At 35.9% G+C, this 18067-nt stretch overlaps 1 protein-coding gene across 1 annotated transcript in view; it reads left to right on the top strand.

The window, feature by feature from the left end:
• The window catches only part of ZC2HC1A (zinc finger C2HC-type containing 1A), a 55939-nt gene that overhangs the window by 25096 nt on the left and 12776 nt on the right, over positions 1 to 18067 (top strand). The window contains exons 5-7 of the mRNA XM_017866856.1: positions 1280 to 1428; positions 8154 to 8253; positions 9160 to 9259. Coding sequence (XP_017722345.1) covers positions 1280 to 1428; positions 8154 to 8253; positions 9160 to 9259 — 349 coding nt within the window. The remainder of the gene's footprint in view (positions 1 to 1279; positions 1429 to 8153; positions 8254 to 9159; positions 9260 to 18067) is intronic.

The raw sequence follows: 18067 nt of genomic DNA, 5'->3' as shown, positions 1-18067 counted from the left end.
TATCGTAGATTTTATATGCCATAAGGTTTCTGTTGCAACAAATAAGCTATAGACAAATATATAAATGAATGAGCATGGCTGTGTTTCTGTAAAACTTCATTTACAAAGACAGGCTACAGGCAGGCTGGATTTGGCCCATGGGCCATACTTTGTGAAACCCTGTTCTAGAGTATTAATAATTAACTTATATGAATGAATGTTTTTGGTATGCTTCAATTGATCCTGGGTCTCTTTTAATACTACCTTTATTTTCTTCATGAACTTGAGTTATCTCTCTGCTTTGAAGATATTTAGATATTGTGTCTTACTCTACGTAGCTACATTTCTCGTGTCTAATATAAGAGAGTGAGAGAGTACCAGTTCTTCGGGATCATTTGGGCTTTAGAAGTTTTTTTAATCTTTTGGGCCTGACAAAAACCGCTTATTTCTTTGTTATGAGAGGTTTAAGACCTACTCCAGTAGTAAGCAGGATGAATTCTTGAGCTGCAGATGAATATAAATTGTTAAGGGCAAACTCTCTATCAAAAAGTAAACCTGTTAAAATTGTAAACCTGTTAAGATTCTTTTTTGACACTTCTAAATTTTTACATTTATTCCCAGTGTCTCATTTAGTTATTTTACAATGCTACAAAATATGATTCTGGAATAATTTCAAAAGAAGTTTAATTTACAGTATGTTTACTTTTGGGAAGATATTTTATCTTGGAAACATTTGCTGTTTCTTAAATTTGAATTATGTCAGTGAGATATTATTTAATCACTTCTTCCTCTGTGGACTTTTAAGAGGAGAGAGCGGGAGAGCAGTGAGCGTAAGTAAACTGAGTTCGGATATTTTTTCTTTAGATGATTATTTATTAGAAGAATGACGTAATAGAATGAGCTATATTTTAAAATATATGTATAATGCCACATATTATTACTCCTAACTAGTCTGCTGTATAAAATATATATCCATTATAAATGAAAACATAAAGGCGAAAAGAAATAATGTTTTCCTCTGCTTACTCTTTTGTACTAAGGATTTAGCTTTTGGTTTTTTCCTTCATACATTTGATTCAAAGCTAGGAGAAAATTGGAATTCATGTACCAGCAGACTTTTTTTTTAAGTCTTTACTGAGTTTAGACAAGTCAAACTGGGTAGTTATAAGGATATGGGAGTTTTTCTTATCAGACGTTATTACTTATATTTTTTGAATGACTCTGCATAGAAACTTAAGATTTTTTAATGTCCATTTCAAGTACTATGCTCTTAATCTGTTTCTGTTTTTATCACTTATAGATTATATTCAGTGTCCATATTGTCAGAGGAGATTCAATGAAAATGCAGCTGATAGACATATAAATTTCTGTAAAGAACAGGCAGCACGTATTAGTAATAAAGGCAAATTTTCTACAGATACCAAAGGAAAACCAACTTCTCGGACACAGGTGATAAGTTCAGTTTTAATAATTGCTATAAATGAGAAAATAGCTCATTGACTTTCATAGATTATTGTTTATGCTTTTCATGACATTAGACTATATTTTCTCACCTGCTTATATATATATATATATATAGTTATGTATATAGTTTTATATAACAGTTGTATACTTTTAGCTCTTTTATCTGTAAATCATTTCAAGCTAATTGTGCATAGTGTGAAGTAAGGGGCAACTGTTCCTTTTTTTCTGTGTGGATATTCTATTGTCTTAGCACGTTTTGTATATATACATACATAATACATAAAAAAACTATATATATATACATGTTTTTAGATTGAATGAAAGAGCTTGTTATATATTCTTGGTCTTTTCTCAGATGTGTATTAAGAATATTTTCTCCCATCCTGTGACATGGCTTTTCATTTTCTTAAGGATGTCTTTTGAAGAGCAAAAATTTTTAAATGTGATTAAGTCCAATTTATTAATTCTTTACGATTTATGCTCCTTATGTTGTATCAAAGAAATCTTTGCCTATACTAGGGTTGCAAAGATTTTTCTCCCATGTCTTCTATAAGTTTTATGTTTTTAGTTCTTACATCTATAAATCATTTTAGGCTAGTATTTGTGTATAGTGTGAAGTAAGGGGCAGATTTTCCTTTTATTTTCTGTGTGGATATTCTATTGTTTTAGCGTAATTTGTTTAAAGGACTTTTCTTTCCCTGATGAATTACTGAGACACCTTGGTTGGAAATCAGTTGAATATAAATGTATGGGTGTATTTCAGGACATGCTGTTCAGTTCCATTGATTTATATCCCTGTCCTTTAGTCAATACCGCATTCTCACTATACTGAATAGTGAACCTTAATAAGTCTTAAAATCAAGTCGTCTAAATTTTCCTACTTGAATTCCTTTTAAAGTTTTCTTTGGCAAGCCAGGTGCAGTGGCTCACACCTGTAATCCCAGCACTTTGGGAGGCTGAGGTGGGCAGATCACGATGTCAGGAGATCAGGACCATCCTGGCTAACATGGTGAAACCCCGTCTCTTATAAAAATACAAAAAATTAGCCGGGCATGGTGGCGGGCACCTGTAGTCCCAGCTGAGGGAGGCTGAGGCGGGAGAATGGTGTGAACCCAGGAGGATGAGCTTGCCGTGAGCCTAGATCGCACCACTGCACTCCAGCCTGGACGACAGAGCAAGACTCTGTCTCAAAAAAAAAAAAAAAAAAAAAAAAATTATCTTTGGCTAGTCTTGATTTATGCTTATATATACATTTTATAATTGACTAGTCAACATCTACAAAAAATGACTTCTAGCATTTGACTGAGATTATATTAAATTCATAAATCAATTTGAGGAGAATTGACATTTTAACAGTATTGAATTGTTCAGTTCATGAACCTGCTATATTTTCTGATCATTTAGATGTTTTTTTTTGTTTTTGTTTTTGTTTTTTTGAGATGGAGTCTTGCTCTGTCACCCTGGCTGGAGTGCAGTGGCCGGATCTCAGCTCACTGCAAGCTCCGCCTCCCGGGTTTACGCCATTCTCCTGCCTCAGCCTCCCGAGTAGCTGGGATTACAGGCGCCCGCCACCTCGCCCGGGTAGTTTTTTTTTTTTTTTTTGTATTTTTAGTAGAGACGGGGTTTCACTATGGTAGCCAGGATGGTCTCGATTTCCTGACCTCGTGATCCGCCCGTCTTGGCCTCCCAAAGTGCTGGGATTACAGGCTTGAGCCACCGCGCCCGGCCCATTTAGGTTTTATTTTAGCAGTGTTTTGTAGTTTATATTATATAGGTCATACACATATTTTGTTGGATTTTTCCAAATATATCATGTATATGGATGATCTTGTAAATGGAATTTTATTTTATTTCATTTTAGTTGTTTAAAAAAACTGGATTTTGTATATTAATCTTATACCCTGCTATTTTGCTAAATTCATTTACTAATAATAGTCTTCTTATAGATTTCTTAGGACTTTTCTATGTATACAGTCATATCACCTGTAAATAAGGACAGTTTTATTTTCTTCCCTCCAACCTTTTGGCTTTTATTTCTTTTTTGTGATTTACTACATGGGCTAGACTAATGTTTAATAGAGGTAATGAGAGTGGACCTCCTTGCCTTGTTTTTCTATTCTTAGGTGAAAAGCATTGTTTCTCACCATTGTGTATGATGTTCCATCAATTACTGAGGGAAATATGTTAAAATTATGACTTTTTTACATTTCTCTTTAGTTTTGCCTGCTTTTGATTCAAAATTTTGAATTTCTCTCATTGTTTGCATATGCACTTCTAAATTGTTATGTCTTCCCCATTTATTGACCCTTTTATCATTATGAAGTGTTCCTTTTTGTCTGTGGCAATATTCGTTGTGTTGCAGTATGTTTCATGTGATAAGAATATAGCCATTTTAGCATAATTATGCTCACTTCTTTTCTCTCTGTTCCTTAACTTATGTATGTGTTTTTGCCTTGCTATAAATGGTTTTTGTATTTCTTTTTTTAAAATCAAATCTACTAACTTCATCTGGTTGGTCAAATTGCCTGTCATTTACATTTGATGCAATTATTGATTTGGTTATTTTTAGGTCTGTCATCTGTTTTTTTGTAATTTTTTAAAAAATTCATCATTTATTTTCCCTTTTGTATTCATAAGATTTCATTTTCTTTATTGGCTTTCTAGCTATAACTCTTTGCAGTTTTTAAAAGTGATTGCTCTAGGAATAAAAAATGCATCTTTGACTTACCCATATCTATGGATATTTTTATTTATCTCTGACCGGTTAGTGCTATTGTTTCATATATGTAACTCTAGACATTGTAAGCCTATCAGTACTCTTGATTTGTATTGTTATACTTACTGCCTTATTATATATATTTATTGAAATTATAAATTTGCAGATTATAGTTGTATATATTTATGGGGTAAAAAGTGATGTTATGATTCATGAATGCAATGTGGAATGATGAAATCAAGCTAATTAACATACTGTCACCTCAAGTACTTACCATTTTTTTGTGGTAAGAACATTTGAAAATGTTTTCTCTTTGCAATTTTGAAAGGTATGATACGTTATCATTTACTGTATTCACCATGCTATGCAGTATATCTCAAAATAAAGACCACAACAAAAACTTACGCATTTGACCATCATCTTCTCCTTATTCTTTCCCCCCTTTCCCCCTCATTCTAGCCTCTGGTAACTACCATTCAGTTCTCTGCTGCTTAGAGTTCCATTGTTTTAGATTCTACATGTAAGTGAGGACATGTGGTATTCATATGCCTGTGCCTGGCTTAATTTCTCCAATTCCAATCCCTATAGTTCAGTTTTATTTATTATTATTATTATTTGATCCTTAACTACTAAATCTGCCACCTGTGTTCATTTGCAGTTAGTTTCTGTTGACATTTTTGCTAAATATGGATCATGTTTTCTGTTTCTTTGCTAGTAATGTTTGGTTGAAAGCTAGACATCACATGGTAGGCAATATATATCAATTTCTGTTTTGTTTGTTTGCAAAGTGTTTTTACTTTCTTTCCTTTTTTAGGCAGGGAGCAGTAAGGAGTTCTAAGTGTAGATGGTTAAATCCAGGGTGTACAGTGTAGGTTTTCCAGTGGTTTCCAGTCATCTGTTTTGTTGTAATTGCTATCTGTAGAATGGTTATATAGCCACTTCACTCCTCCAACATTGAGCTTGTAATTTGTTATTGTGTTTTTAATTTCTTGCAGTTGGCTGGCTATTTTTCTAATTTCTTGTTTTTTTTATAGTTTGTAATTTTCTATTAATATATTCATAGTTGTCTCCTATTTCTTTAAATGTAGTACTCATAATTGTTGTAATGTGTGTCTGATAATTAATAGCAGTATCAGGTGACCTGTATGGATATGTTCCTTGTTTTTTTTTTTTTTTTTCTCATTCAGGTTCCTTATATCCTTATTTCCCTGATTATTATTGACCTTTACCACTTGTTACAAGTAAAAAATTATTCATAATTATCGTTCATGCCTTCTTCCAGAGAAGATGTGTGCTTATTCCTTTTAGGTATCTATGAGTGTTATCAGTCTGGAAACATTTGAAATTAAATTATTGACTTAGTTTGCTTGACCAGCCTAATAATGCAAATTTATACAGCAAATCCATGTGATGTTCAGGTCGTTATTATAATCCCATATGCTTTGGCCTGGAAATTTCTTCTTTTCCTCTCATTTGACATTCAGTGCTTTTACAATGATTTCTTATTCTTTCCTGAGCATTTTTAGTTGTTAGTTGAAAGGTTGGTCTAAATAGTAAATTCTACCATTTTGTCAGAAATGGATGTCCTGCAAGTTCTTTAGACTTTTTCCAATTTCATTAGTCATTAGTCTTTGTATAAATATTTTTGCGAGGAAATGTATGAGATTTGTGAGCAGCATAAAAACACAAAATAATAATTACCAAATAATAATGAATGGAAGAAATATGTTGAATATAATTGTATAAAATGATTTCATTCTCCTCATCATTAAAATTGATTTATATAAAATTATTGGTTGATAGAGTCATCCTGAAAGTCTTCATAATAGCACACAAAACTGTTGATTGATAGAGTCATTCTGAAAGTCTTTATGTACCAGTAGACTTTCAGCTTGATGTTGTAGAATAGACAGAATATAGCTCAGAAAGGAAGGAGTCAGATTATCTAGGTCAGGGAAACAGCAAGATACCGAGGGAGAGGTGAATAATGTTTTATACAAGTGGTATTCGGAAAGGAAACTAACCTGACTAGTTCTTGTTGAAAGTAATGGGAAATATTATAGGATATAGATAAGGTTGTTCTAGCTTCTGAATATCTCAGAAAATTCAACAATAAAATTTAGTAAAATAGTCGTAAGTCTTATATAGAGAGGGGAAAAGCAAAACATTTTTTGGAGACATGTTCTGCCTAAGTATTTGTAAGCCATTAAGTTGTTAATAATTTCTATTATAAACATAAACATCTTTAGTCTCCATTATGTAATGCTACCAGAAACCTTTCTGCCTGTGTCCTGCCTAAAGACTTGACCTCTCAATACGTAATAGGCCACATCAACACACTTTGTTTATGCTAATCATTTTGCTCTTTTTTGATTATTTGCACAATTTGAGTGTTTCTTAATCTGATTTTATAAACTCTGTTTTTATAGACATACCTCTCATAGTTTGACAAATCTTTGTTAGATTTTTTTTTCCCTGTTGCTATAATTTTAAGTTTTTTTCTAATGTGTCTTTCTCTCTCCCTATTTATATAGTGGCCCAGAAGCCCTTTTAAACCAGAAGCACCTCTAAGATTTTAAAAAATCAGTATCATGATATGGTTCATCTCCCAAAGTCTCATAGACATTTGTTAATTTGAAAGACATTTACTGAAGGTTTCGGTTTTCTATTTTTCAGATGCTGGCATAATAGTGCAAAATGTACATGCTACTTTTTTTGTGTGATCCTTTATCAAGATTTAACTTTTTAAAAATTCACATGCAGAGTTAGAAGGATATAGTGTTTGACTTCAGAATTGATTTTAGCTAGCTGTTTTTGGTAGTAGTGCATCTTAAATTTTATATTGATTATTGGTTATAAAATATGATTTGATTTTTGAAAATGATGTTTAAAACGAATTTTTCACATGAAATCTTGAACCGTATTGGGCTAAATTCCAAGCACATATGCAAGTATGATTTTCACCTTACGGTTGAAGCATTGGGCTAGAACCAGCATGAGTGTAAATTCCTGCTCTGTTGTGAAGTTGGGGCATAACCCTGGGCAAGTTCATTTCTTGCTATTGAAGCAGGTGATCAGTAAAATACTTTTATAGTCAGGTAACTGAGCAAAATTTGGCTCAAAAAGAGAAAGTAAAATAAAATTAATAAAGATGTCTCTTTAGACAAGTAGAGAAATATAAAAATCCAAGATAAACTGAAATATCTTGACTTATGTCAATCCATACTCCATTAATTTAAGGTGGTCTGGTGAGGATAGTGAAGCCAGAATTAGCTCTTTCTCTTCATATCGGGGAAATCCATAAGGCAGCTATTGTAAAACTTGTTCAGGTAATAGGTCATCTTATGATTTTTATCAGTAGGAAATATGGCTGAATTATATATATGGAATATAAAACCACATCTAGGAACATGTAAAAATCTTAACCTTTAAAGCTTCACCACCAAGTGAGCATCACCAGCTGTTTCTAAGTTTTTCTACTAATGTTTGTTTGGTGATTACAATCTTAACTTTGAGGAAGTATTTTCCATTAGACCTTTTTTCTTTTTCCTGTGAACTGGAAAAGTTGCTGTTAGTTTGTTTTAGCAGTGGAACATCTGAGAGGGAGTCTATTTTAGAAAACTTTCGAGGTGACATATTTTAATCTATACTTCCTCAATTTGTATAATTCAGTAGCTAATAAAAAGACTGTTCATTTAAGGGAATGTGAGCTATTTCTTTCCAATTTTTTTTTTTTTTTTTTTTTTTACTGTGGTATAATACATGTAGCAAAACTTTACCATCTTAATCATTTTGAGAGTACAATTCAGTGTATACTTACAAGTGTATCAATACATTAATGACGTGCAACCATCATCACCATTCATCTCCATAACTCTTTTCATCTTATAAGACCGAAATCCTAAACCCAAAGAATGTTAAGTTTTGAACCACTAGTTTACAATCCATAATCAAAAAGTGATGTTGATTAAAAAATTTTTTTTCATTATTTTAGTATAAGCCACCCGCACTTAAAAAGTCAAATTCTCCTGGAACTGCATCATCAGGATCTTCACGATTACCGCAGCCAAGTGGCACTGGCAAAACTGTTGTAGGTAATGATAGCCGTAAAGCAACTTGATTTGTTTTTAAAACCATGTTGGCAGAGCAGGAAATAAAGATAGTGGTCTATTCTGGAGTATTAAGATAGATTTATAATTAAGAAGAGATGTAAAGGATAAGTAATTATTTCTGAAAATAAAATAACTGAGTAGTTTCTACTTTTAACTTTTTTTTTTTTTTTTGAGACAGAGTGTTGCTCTGTCGCCCAGGCTGGAGTGCAGGGTGCAATGTCGGCTCACTACAACCTCCGCCTCCCAGGTTGGAGTGATTCTTCTGCCTTAGCCTCCTGAGTAACTAGGACTATAGGCGGGTGCCACCATGCCCACCTAATTTTTTGTATTTTTAATAGAGATGGGGTTTCACCAAGTTAGCCAGGATAGTCTCAATCTCCTGAACTTGTGATCCCCCAACCTCAGCTTCCCAAAGTGCTGAGATTACTGGCGTGAGCCACCGCAGTGCCTGGCCATTTATTTTGTTGTTTTTTCAGCTTAAATGTTTGCCCCAGATGTTGTTATTGATGTATCATCTGTTTAGAATAGTCAGCCCAGTACTTTCTTGATTCTTTGATCCAGAATTTTCCTCTCATTTTACACTAGCTCTTCATAGCTTTCTGAACTTGGCAATTGTTCTTAGTAGACAAATACTTAATAGTTAGAAGAAGATATGGACCACTGATATGTACCTTTATTTATATATAAATTATAAGAAAAGAAATTTAGAAATTAGAAATGAAGGATGCTGTATGTTGTCCCCTGGAAATGCCATTTAAAAGTCTTCAATGAAAACTTGATTTATAGTTACAGAGATTATTACGAAATCATTGTTTTCTTTGTTAGATGCTCTGTTTTATGTAACTTTTTTTTAGAGTATTGTTAAAAATAATGCTTTTTTATTATAAGGTGTGCCTTCAGGCAAAGTGTCTTCAAGTAGCAGCTCTTTGGGAAACAAACTTCAGACCTTATCTCCCTCTCATAAAGGGATAGCAGCCCCTCATGCAGGGTAAGTCTACATTGGATATAATTATTAGTGGTATATAATTAAATGATACTAAAGTTTTATTATGTTTTGATAATTGCTTTTTCATTAATCTGCATTTCCTAAGTTCATTTGTCTTTTAACATTTTTCTGGTCAGGAGCACACTCACTGCTGTTGAGTAGCTAAATTTGTATAACCATTTTAGAAAATAATCCGGTATCAAAAGCCTTAGAAATCATAACTTAAATTGAATAATTTTACTTCTGGGAATTTAGTCTAAGGAAATAAATTGAAATGTTGAAGATTTTTATACTAACTATAATTTACTAAGCACTATGTATCAGGCACTGTACTAGACATTTTGCATATATTTTTGTTAAAACCACTTCATAATCAAGAGATAAGATCAGAGAAGCTCAGTTTGCTCAAAGCCACATAGCTGTTAAAGTTAGAAGCAATACATAAATTGGGATCTCTTTGACTGTAAACATTAGACTCTTTTCACGTTTTTATTATAATGTTAAAAATAAATCACCAAAATGTCTATCTTTGTTTGAATAGTAAATTATGAAAATCTATAAAGGGGTATTTTACAACTATAGTATGTATATACATTTTAATAAGGTGATTCTGTTAAGAGAAAAGTGTTAGCTACTAAACTCCATGTATAGTATGATAGAAACAGTGTGGTGATTCTCTTAATTTAATACTTTTTTATATTTTTCTACAGTTATATTTACATGGCTTTTAATGAAGTATATAAACTTTCAATAGTAATGGGAAAAATTATAACAGTGGAGATATTAATATAAGGCCATATATTTTTAGAAATTTACCTATTTTGTATTTTGATATATCAGAAAATTAAGGGATTGCTACTGGACCATTAGAATGAAGGTGTATGTCTATATCTTTACATATACTGGTACAGTTGATTAATGAAATACAGCACACATTATTTTCTTTTTTTAATTTTAACTTTTAATTTCAGGGATACAAGTGCAGGTTTGTTACATAGGTAAACTTGTGTCATAGGGGTTTGTTGTATGGATTATTTCATCATCCAGGTATTAAGCCTAGTACCCATCAGTTATTTTTCCTGATTCTCTCTCTCCTCTTACCCTCCGTCCTCCAAAAGGCTCCAGTATGTGTTTTTCCCCTCTATGTGTCCGTGTAGTCTCATAATTTAGCTTCCACTTATAAGTGAGAACATGCAGTATTTGGTTTTCTGTTCCTGTGTTAGTTTCCTAAGGAAAATGGCCTCCAGCTCCATTCATGTCCCTTCAAAGGACATGATCTAATTCCTTTTTATGGCTGCATAGTATTCCATGGTGTTTATGTACCACATTTTCTTTATCCAGTATATCATTGATGGACATTTAGGTTAATTCCCTGTCTTCAGTATTATGAATAGTGCTGCAGTGAACATATGTGTGTGTCTATATAATAGAATTATATATGTTCCTTTGGGTATATACTCAGTAATGGGATTGCTGGGGCAAATGGTAGTTCTGTCTTTAGGTCTTTGAGGAATTGTCACACTGTCTTTCACAGTGGCTGAAGTAATTTATATTCCCATCAACAATGTATAAGCATTCTTTCTTCTCCACAACCTCACCAGCATCTGTTATTTTTTGTCTTTTTAACAGCAGCCATTCTGACTATTGTGAGATAATACCTCATTGTGGTTCTGATTTGCATTTCTCTAGTGATCAGTGATGTTGAGCTTTTTTCATATGACTGTTGACTGCATGTATGTCTTCTTTTGAAAAGTGTCTGTTCATGTCCGTTGTCCACTTTTTAATGGGATTGTTTGTTTTTTTCTTGTAAGTTTATTTTTTTCTTGTAAGTTTGCTTTTTTCTTGTAAGTTTGTTTAACTTTGTAAGCTTGTTTGTTAAATTATAGATGCTGGATATTAGACCTTTGTTGGATGTATAATTTGCAAAAATTTTCTCCCATTCTGTAGGTTTTCTGTTTACTCTGTTGATAGTTTCTTTTGCTGTGCAAAAACTCTTTAGTTTAATTAGAGCCCATTTGTCCATTTGTGTTTTGTTGCAATTGCTTTTGGCATCTTCATTATAAAATCTTTGCTGCTGCCTATGCCCTGAATGGTATTGACTAGGTGTCTTCCAGGATTTTTATAGTTTTCGGTTTTACATTAGTCTTTAATCCATCTTATGTTAATTTTTGTATATGGTGGAAGGAAGGGATCCAGTTTCAATCTTCTGCATATTGCTAGCCAATTATCCGAGCACCTTTTATTAAATAGGGAATTCTTTTCCATTGCTTATTTTGTCAGATTTGTCAAATATCAGATAGTAGTAGGTGTGTGGTCTTACTTCTGGACTCACTATTCTGTTCCACTGGTCTGTGTTCCAGTACCATGCTGTTTTGGTTACTGTAGCCCTGTAGTATAGCTTGAAGTCAGGCAGCATGATGCCTCCAGCATTGTTCTTTTTGCTTAGAATTGCCTTGGTTAGTTTGACTCATTTTTTATTCTATATTTTAATGTTGAAATAGTTTTCTCTGGTTCTGTGAAGAATGTCACTGATAGTTTAATGGGAATAGCATTGAATCTAGAAATTGCTTTAGGCAGTATCGCCATTTTAATGATATTGATTCTCCCTATCCATGAGCATGGAATACTTTTTCATTTAATTGTGTCATCTTTAATTTCTTTGAGCACTGGCTTGTAGTCCTCCTTGTATAGATCTTTCACCTCCCCAGTTACCTGTATTCTTAGGTATTTTATTCTTTTTGTGGCAGTTGTGAATGGGAGATTGTTCCTGATTAGGCTTTCTGCTTAACTGTTGTTAGTGTATAGGAATGCTAGTGATTGTTGCACATTGATTTTGAATCCTGAGACTTTGCTAAAGTTGCTTACCAGGTTAAGAAGCTTTTGAGCTGATAGAATGGGGTTTTCTAGATATAGGATCATGTCATCTGCCATCAGGTATAGTTTGACTTCCTCTCTTCCTATTGGGAAGCCCCTTTATTTCTTTCTCTTGCCTGATTGCACTGGCCAGAATTTCCAATACTATGTTGAATAGGAGTGATGAGAGAGGGCATCTTTGTCTTGTGCAACTTTTCGAGGGAGAATACTTCCAACTTTTGCCCATTCAGTATGGTGTTGGCTGTGGATTCATCATAAATGGCTCTTATTATTTTGAGATATGTTCCTGCAATACCTAGTTTATTGAGAGTTTTTAACATGAAGGGATGTTGAATTTTATTGAAAACCTTTTCTTCATCTGTTAAGATAATCATATGGTTTTTGTCTTTAGTTCTGTGGTGATGAATAGCATTTATTGATTTGCATATGCAGAATCAACTTTGCATCCCAGGGGTGAAGCTTACTTGATCCTGGATAAGGTGGATAAGCTTTTTGATGTGCTGCTGGATTTGATTGGCTAGTAGTTTGTTGAGGATTTTTGCATTGATGTTTATCGAGGTTATTGGCCTGAAGTTTCCTTTTTTTGTTGTATCTCTGCCAGGTTTTGGTATCAGGGTGATGCTGGCCTCATAGAATGAGCTAGAGTCGAGTCCCTCCTTAATTTTTTGGAATAGTATTAGTAGGAATTGTACCAGTTCTTTGTACATCTAGTAGAATTCAGCTGTGAATCCATCTGGTCCTGGGCTTTTTTTTGGTTGGTAGGCTATTTATTACTGCCTCAGTTTCAGAACTCATTATTTGTCTGTTCAGGGATTCAGTTTCTTCCTGGTTCAGTCTTGGGAGGGTGTATGTGTCCAGAAATTTATCCATTTCTTCTAGATTTTCTAGTTTATGTGTATTGAGCTGTTCATAATATTCTCTGATGACTTGTATTTCTATGGGGTCAAGTGGTAATATCCCTCTTGTCATTTCTGATTGTGTTTATTTGAATACTCTCTATTTTCTTCTTTTTAGTGTAACTAGCAGCCTATATTTTATGAATTTTTTTAAAAAACAGCTCCTAGATTCGTTGATCTTTTGAATGGTTTTTCATGTATCTTCTTCAGTTTAGCTCTGATTTTGACTGTTTCTTGTCTTCTGCTAGCTTTGGGATTTGTTTGTTCTTGGTTTTCTAGTACTTTTAGTTGTGATCTTAGGTTGTTAACTTGAGATCTTTCTAACTTTTGATGTGGACATTTAGTCCTATAAATTTCCCTCTTCACAGTACCTTAGCTGTGTTCTAGAGATTCTGGTATGTTGTTTCTTTGTACTCTATAGTTTCAAAGAACTTCCTGATTTCTGCCTTAATTTCATTATTTATCCAAAAATCATTCAGGAGGTTATTCAGTTTCTATGTAGTTGTATGGTTTTGAGTTAATTTCTTAATCTTGATTTCTAATTTAATTGTTCTGTGGTTTGAGAGAATATTTGTTATGATTTCAGTTCTTTTGCTTTTACTGAGGATGTTTTACATCCAATTATTTTATCACTTTTATTTTATTTTATTTTTGAGATGGAGTTTCACCATGTCACCCAGGCTATAGTGCCATGGCATGGTCTTGGCTCATTGCAACCTCTGCCTCCTGGGTTCAAGCGATTCTTCTGCCTCAGCCTCTTGACCAGCTGGAATTACAGGGATGTGCCATAACACCTGGCTAATTTTTGTATTTTTAGTAGAGATGGGGTTTCCCCATGTTGGCCAGGCCAGTCTCAAAGCCCTAACCTCAGGTCATCTGCCTATATTGGCCTCCCAAAGTGTTGGGATTACTGGAGTGAGCCACCGCACCAGGCCCATGTGATCAATTTTAGAGTATATACCAGATGGTGATGAGAACACTGTATTCTGTTGTTTTGGGGTATAGAGTTCTGTAAATATCTATCAGGTCCATTTGATCCAGTGCTGAGTTCACATCCTAAATATATATTTGTTAATTTTCTGTCTTGATAATCTGTCTAATATTGTCAGTGAGGTGTTAAAGTCTCTCACTATCATTGTGTAAGAGTCTTAAGTCTCATTGAAGGTCTCTAAGAACTTGGTTTATGAATCTGAGTACTCCTGTGTTGGATGCATTTGTATTTAGGATAGTTAACTTTGATTGTCAAATTGAACCCTTTACCATTATGTAATACCCTTCTTTTTGTTGGTGTAAAGTCTGTTTTGTCAGAAATTAGGATTACAACCCCTGCTTTTTTCTGTTTTCCATTTATTTGGTAAATTTTTCTCCATCCCTTTATTTTGATCCCGTGTGTATCATTGCATGTGAGATGGGTCTCTTGAAGACAGCATACCAATGGGTCGTGGTTCTTTATCAGACTTGCCACTCTGTCTTTTAATTGTGTCATTTAGCCCATTTACATTTAAGATTAGTATTGATGTGTGTGGGTTTTGATCCTGTCATAATGATGCTAGCTGGTTATTTTGCAGACTTGTTTATGTAACTAAGTTTTATAGTATTACTGGTCTGTGTACTTCATTGTGTTTTTGTAGTGGCTTGTAATTGTCTTTTCTTTCCATATTTAGTGCTTCCTTCAGGAGCTCTTGTAAGGCAGGTCTGGTGGTAACAAATTCCCACAGCATTTGCTGGTCTGAAAAAGATTTTATTTCTCCTTCACTTACAAAGCTTAGTGTGGCCTGATATGAAATTTTGGGTTGGAATTTCTTTTCTTTAAGAATGTTAGCCAGGTGTGGTGGCTCATCCCTGTAATCCCAGCACTTTGGGAGACGGAGGTGAGTGGATCACCTGAGATCAGGAGTTCAAGACCAGCCAGACCAATGTGGTGAAACCCTGTCTCTATTTAAAAAAAAAAAAAAAAAAAAAAAAAACTTAGCCAGGTGTGGTTCTGCATGCCTGTAGTCCCAGCTATTTGGGAGGTTGAGGCAAGGGAATTGCTCAAACCCAGGGGGCAGAGGTTGTAGTGAGCTGAGATCATGCCATTGCACTCTAGCCTGGGCGACAGAGTGAGACGCCATCCCCTCCCCCCAAAAAAAGGAATGTTAAATATTGGTTCCCAATATCTTCCGGCTTGTAGGGTTTCCACTGAGAGGTCTGCTGTTATTCTGATGTGCTTTCCTGTGTAGGTGACCTGGCCTTTTCTCTCTAGCTGCCTTTAACACTTCTTTCATTTCAGTCTTGGAGAATCTAATGATTATGTGTCTTGTGGGTGATCATCTCATGAGTATCTTACTGGGGTTCTCTACATTTCCTGAGTTTGAATGTTGGCCTGTCTAGCTAGGTTAGGAAAGTTTTCATGGATGACATCCTGAAATATTTTTTCAAATTGGTACCATTCTCCTCATCTCTTTCGGATATACCAGTCAGTCATAGATTTAGTCTCTTTATATAATGTCATACTTCTTGGAGCTTTTGTTCCTTCATTTTCATTCTTTTTTTCTCTATTCTTGTCAGTGTGTCTTATTTCAGAAAGCCAGTCTTCAAGCTCTGAGATTCCTTCTTTGCTTGGTCTCTTCTGCTATTAATACTTGTGATTCCATTATGAAATTCTTGTAGTGTGTTTTTCATCTCTATCAGGTTTGTTATGTTCTTCTCTATATTGGCTGTTTCATCTGTCTACCCCTGCAATGTTTTATCATGATTTTTAGCTTCCTTTCATTGGATTACAATGTATTGCTTTAGCTCAGTGAACTTCGTTCCTGTCCATATCCTGAATTCTGCTTGTTTCATTTCAGCTGTCTCAGCCTCAGCCTGATTCTGAACCCCTGTTGGAGAGGTGATGTGGTCACTTGGAGGAAAAGAGGACACTCTGGCTTTTTGAGTTTTCAGCATTCTTGTGCTGATTCTTTCTCATCTTTGTGAGCTTACCTAACTTGAGTCTTTGAGGTTGCTTACCTTCAGATGGGTTTGTTTTTTTGAACAAGTCTGACCACTTTTCCACAGGGCTGCTTGTATATACTAGGTGTCCACTCTAGTCACTAGTCACCCTGGATTTTTCAGTAGCTGGAGGTATCACCAGTGAAGGCTATAAATCAGCCAAGGTAGCGGCCTGCCCCTCCTCCTGGGAGCTTCGTTTTAGGGAGGCCTCAAACCTCTGTCAGCCGTAGAACACCTGTGCGTGTGGTTGGAGACTCCAGTTGGGAGCTCCACCTGGTGATGAGGAATGGGACTGGGAACCTGCTTAAAAAAGCAGTCTGACCACATTTTCATGGGACCACTGTGGTGTGCTGGGGTACCACTTCCACCCATGGGTCAGCATAGTCTCTCCAAACCCGAGACTGGAACTGCTGAGTTGCCCAAAGAGCAAAGATGGTGGCCTGCACACCCTATGGGAGTTCTATCCCAGGGACTCTGCAAATCTCTGTAGGCCAGAGAACACCAGCAGGGCTGGCTGGAGGTTCCAGTTGGGAGGTTCTTTCCAGTGAGGAGGGGCAGTATTCGGGACCTATTTAAAGAAGCAGTGTGGCCACAATTTGCTAGAGCAGCTGTGCTGTGCTGGGGTACCGCTTTCATCCCGGTTGCCTTTGGCTCTCCAAAGCCTGCTGGTTGGAATGGCTAAGTCACCCAAACAGCAGTGATGGCAGCCTACCCCTCCCTCTGGGAGCTCTGTCCCAGGCAATTTTCAAATCTCTGTGGGCCGGAAAATACCAGCAGGGATGGCTGGAGGTCCCGGTTGTGAGGTCCTGCCCAGTGAGGAGGAACGGATTGGGAACTTGTTTAACCAGCAGTCTGACCACATTTTGGTAAAGCAGTTGTACTGTGCTGGGGGATCCTCTCTGCCCCTGGTTGGTTTGTACTCTGCAAAGCCTGCAGAACAGCTGAGTTACCCAAACAGGAAAGATGGCAGCCCGTCCCTTCCCCTGGGAGTTCCATTCCAGGTAGACTCAAAACTGCTACTAGTGGCTGGCTGGAAATCCAAGCCAGTGGGTCTTATCCTATGAGGTGTTATGAAAGTGAGACCTGCAGATCATCCCTACTTGGTCCCCTTGATTCAGCCTTTTTCTTTTTTTTTTTGAGACGGAGTCTCGCTCTGTCACCCAGGCTGGAGTGCAGTGGCCAGATCTCAGCTCACTGCAAGCTCCGCCTCCCGGGTTCACGCCATTCTCCTGCCTCAGCCTCCCGAGTAGCTGGGACTACAGGCGCCGCCACCTCGCCCGGCTAGTTTTTTGTATTTTAGTAGAGACGGGGTTTCACCGTGTTAGCCAGGATGGTCTCGATCTCCTGACCTCGTGATCCGCCCGTCTCGGCCTCCCAAAGTGCTGGGGATTACAGGCTTGAGCCACCGCGCCCGGCCGATTCAGCCTTTTTCTTAAGGATATGTGCGGGGGTCTAACATCCTGCTTTGCTGGAGTTGCAGTTACTTTTGCTGGGAAGTTTGGAGTTCCTGGGTCTTCACATGTGCCTGAGCAGCTGCTTTGCCAAGATTCCCCATATCTGTATGTCAGACTGAAGGCCTTAATGGAGTGGCTTCACGGAACTGTGGTTTCCCAGGATCACACATTCACTCACCACTTCCTGGGCCAGGGAGGTTCCCCTTGCTCTGTGTCACTCCAAGGTGGGCTGTCATCCTGCCTCTCTTTTCTTTGTTCTCCATGGGTCAAGTTGTTTCCTTGATTAGTCCCAATGCAAGTACATGGATGTTACAGATGAAGGTAGTGTATTTACTCACCCCTTTTCATGTTATTTTCAAGTATAAGTTATATGTGGCTCACATTCATTTTGTTTTTTATGTGGGAAATATATACAAAGATATCTGTCAAATGACAGTAACTACCTTTTACTTCTCAACTCAGACTACATAGAAAATGGAAGACCTAAAGGAATATAATATAATTATTATTATAGAAAAGGAAAATAAATAAATCAACAATATCTTATGAGTTAAGTGATTTTCTTACTGTTGTGCTTCCAAAAGAAGAGACAGGCTATCCATAAGAAAGAGATA

Source organism: Rhinopithecus bieti, unplaced genomic scaffold (assembly GCF_001698545.2).
Source record: "Rhinopithecus bieti isolate Rb0 unplaced genomic scaffold, ASM169854v2 scaffold_2735, whole genome shotgun sequence".
NCBI classification, from domain to species: Eukaryota; Metazoa; Chordata; class Mammalia; order Primates; family Cercopithecidae; genus Rhinopithecus; species Rhinopithecus bieti.
This window is presented reverse-complemented; position numbering and strand designations above follow the sequence as displayed.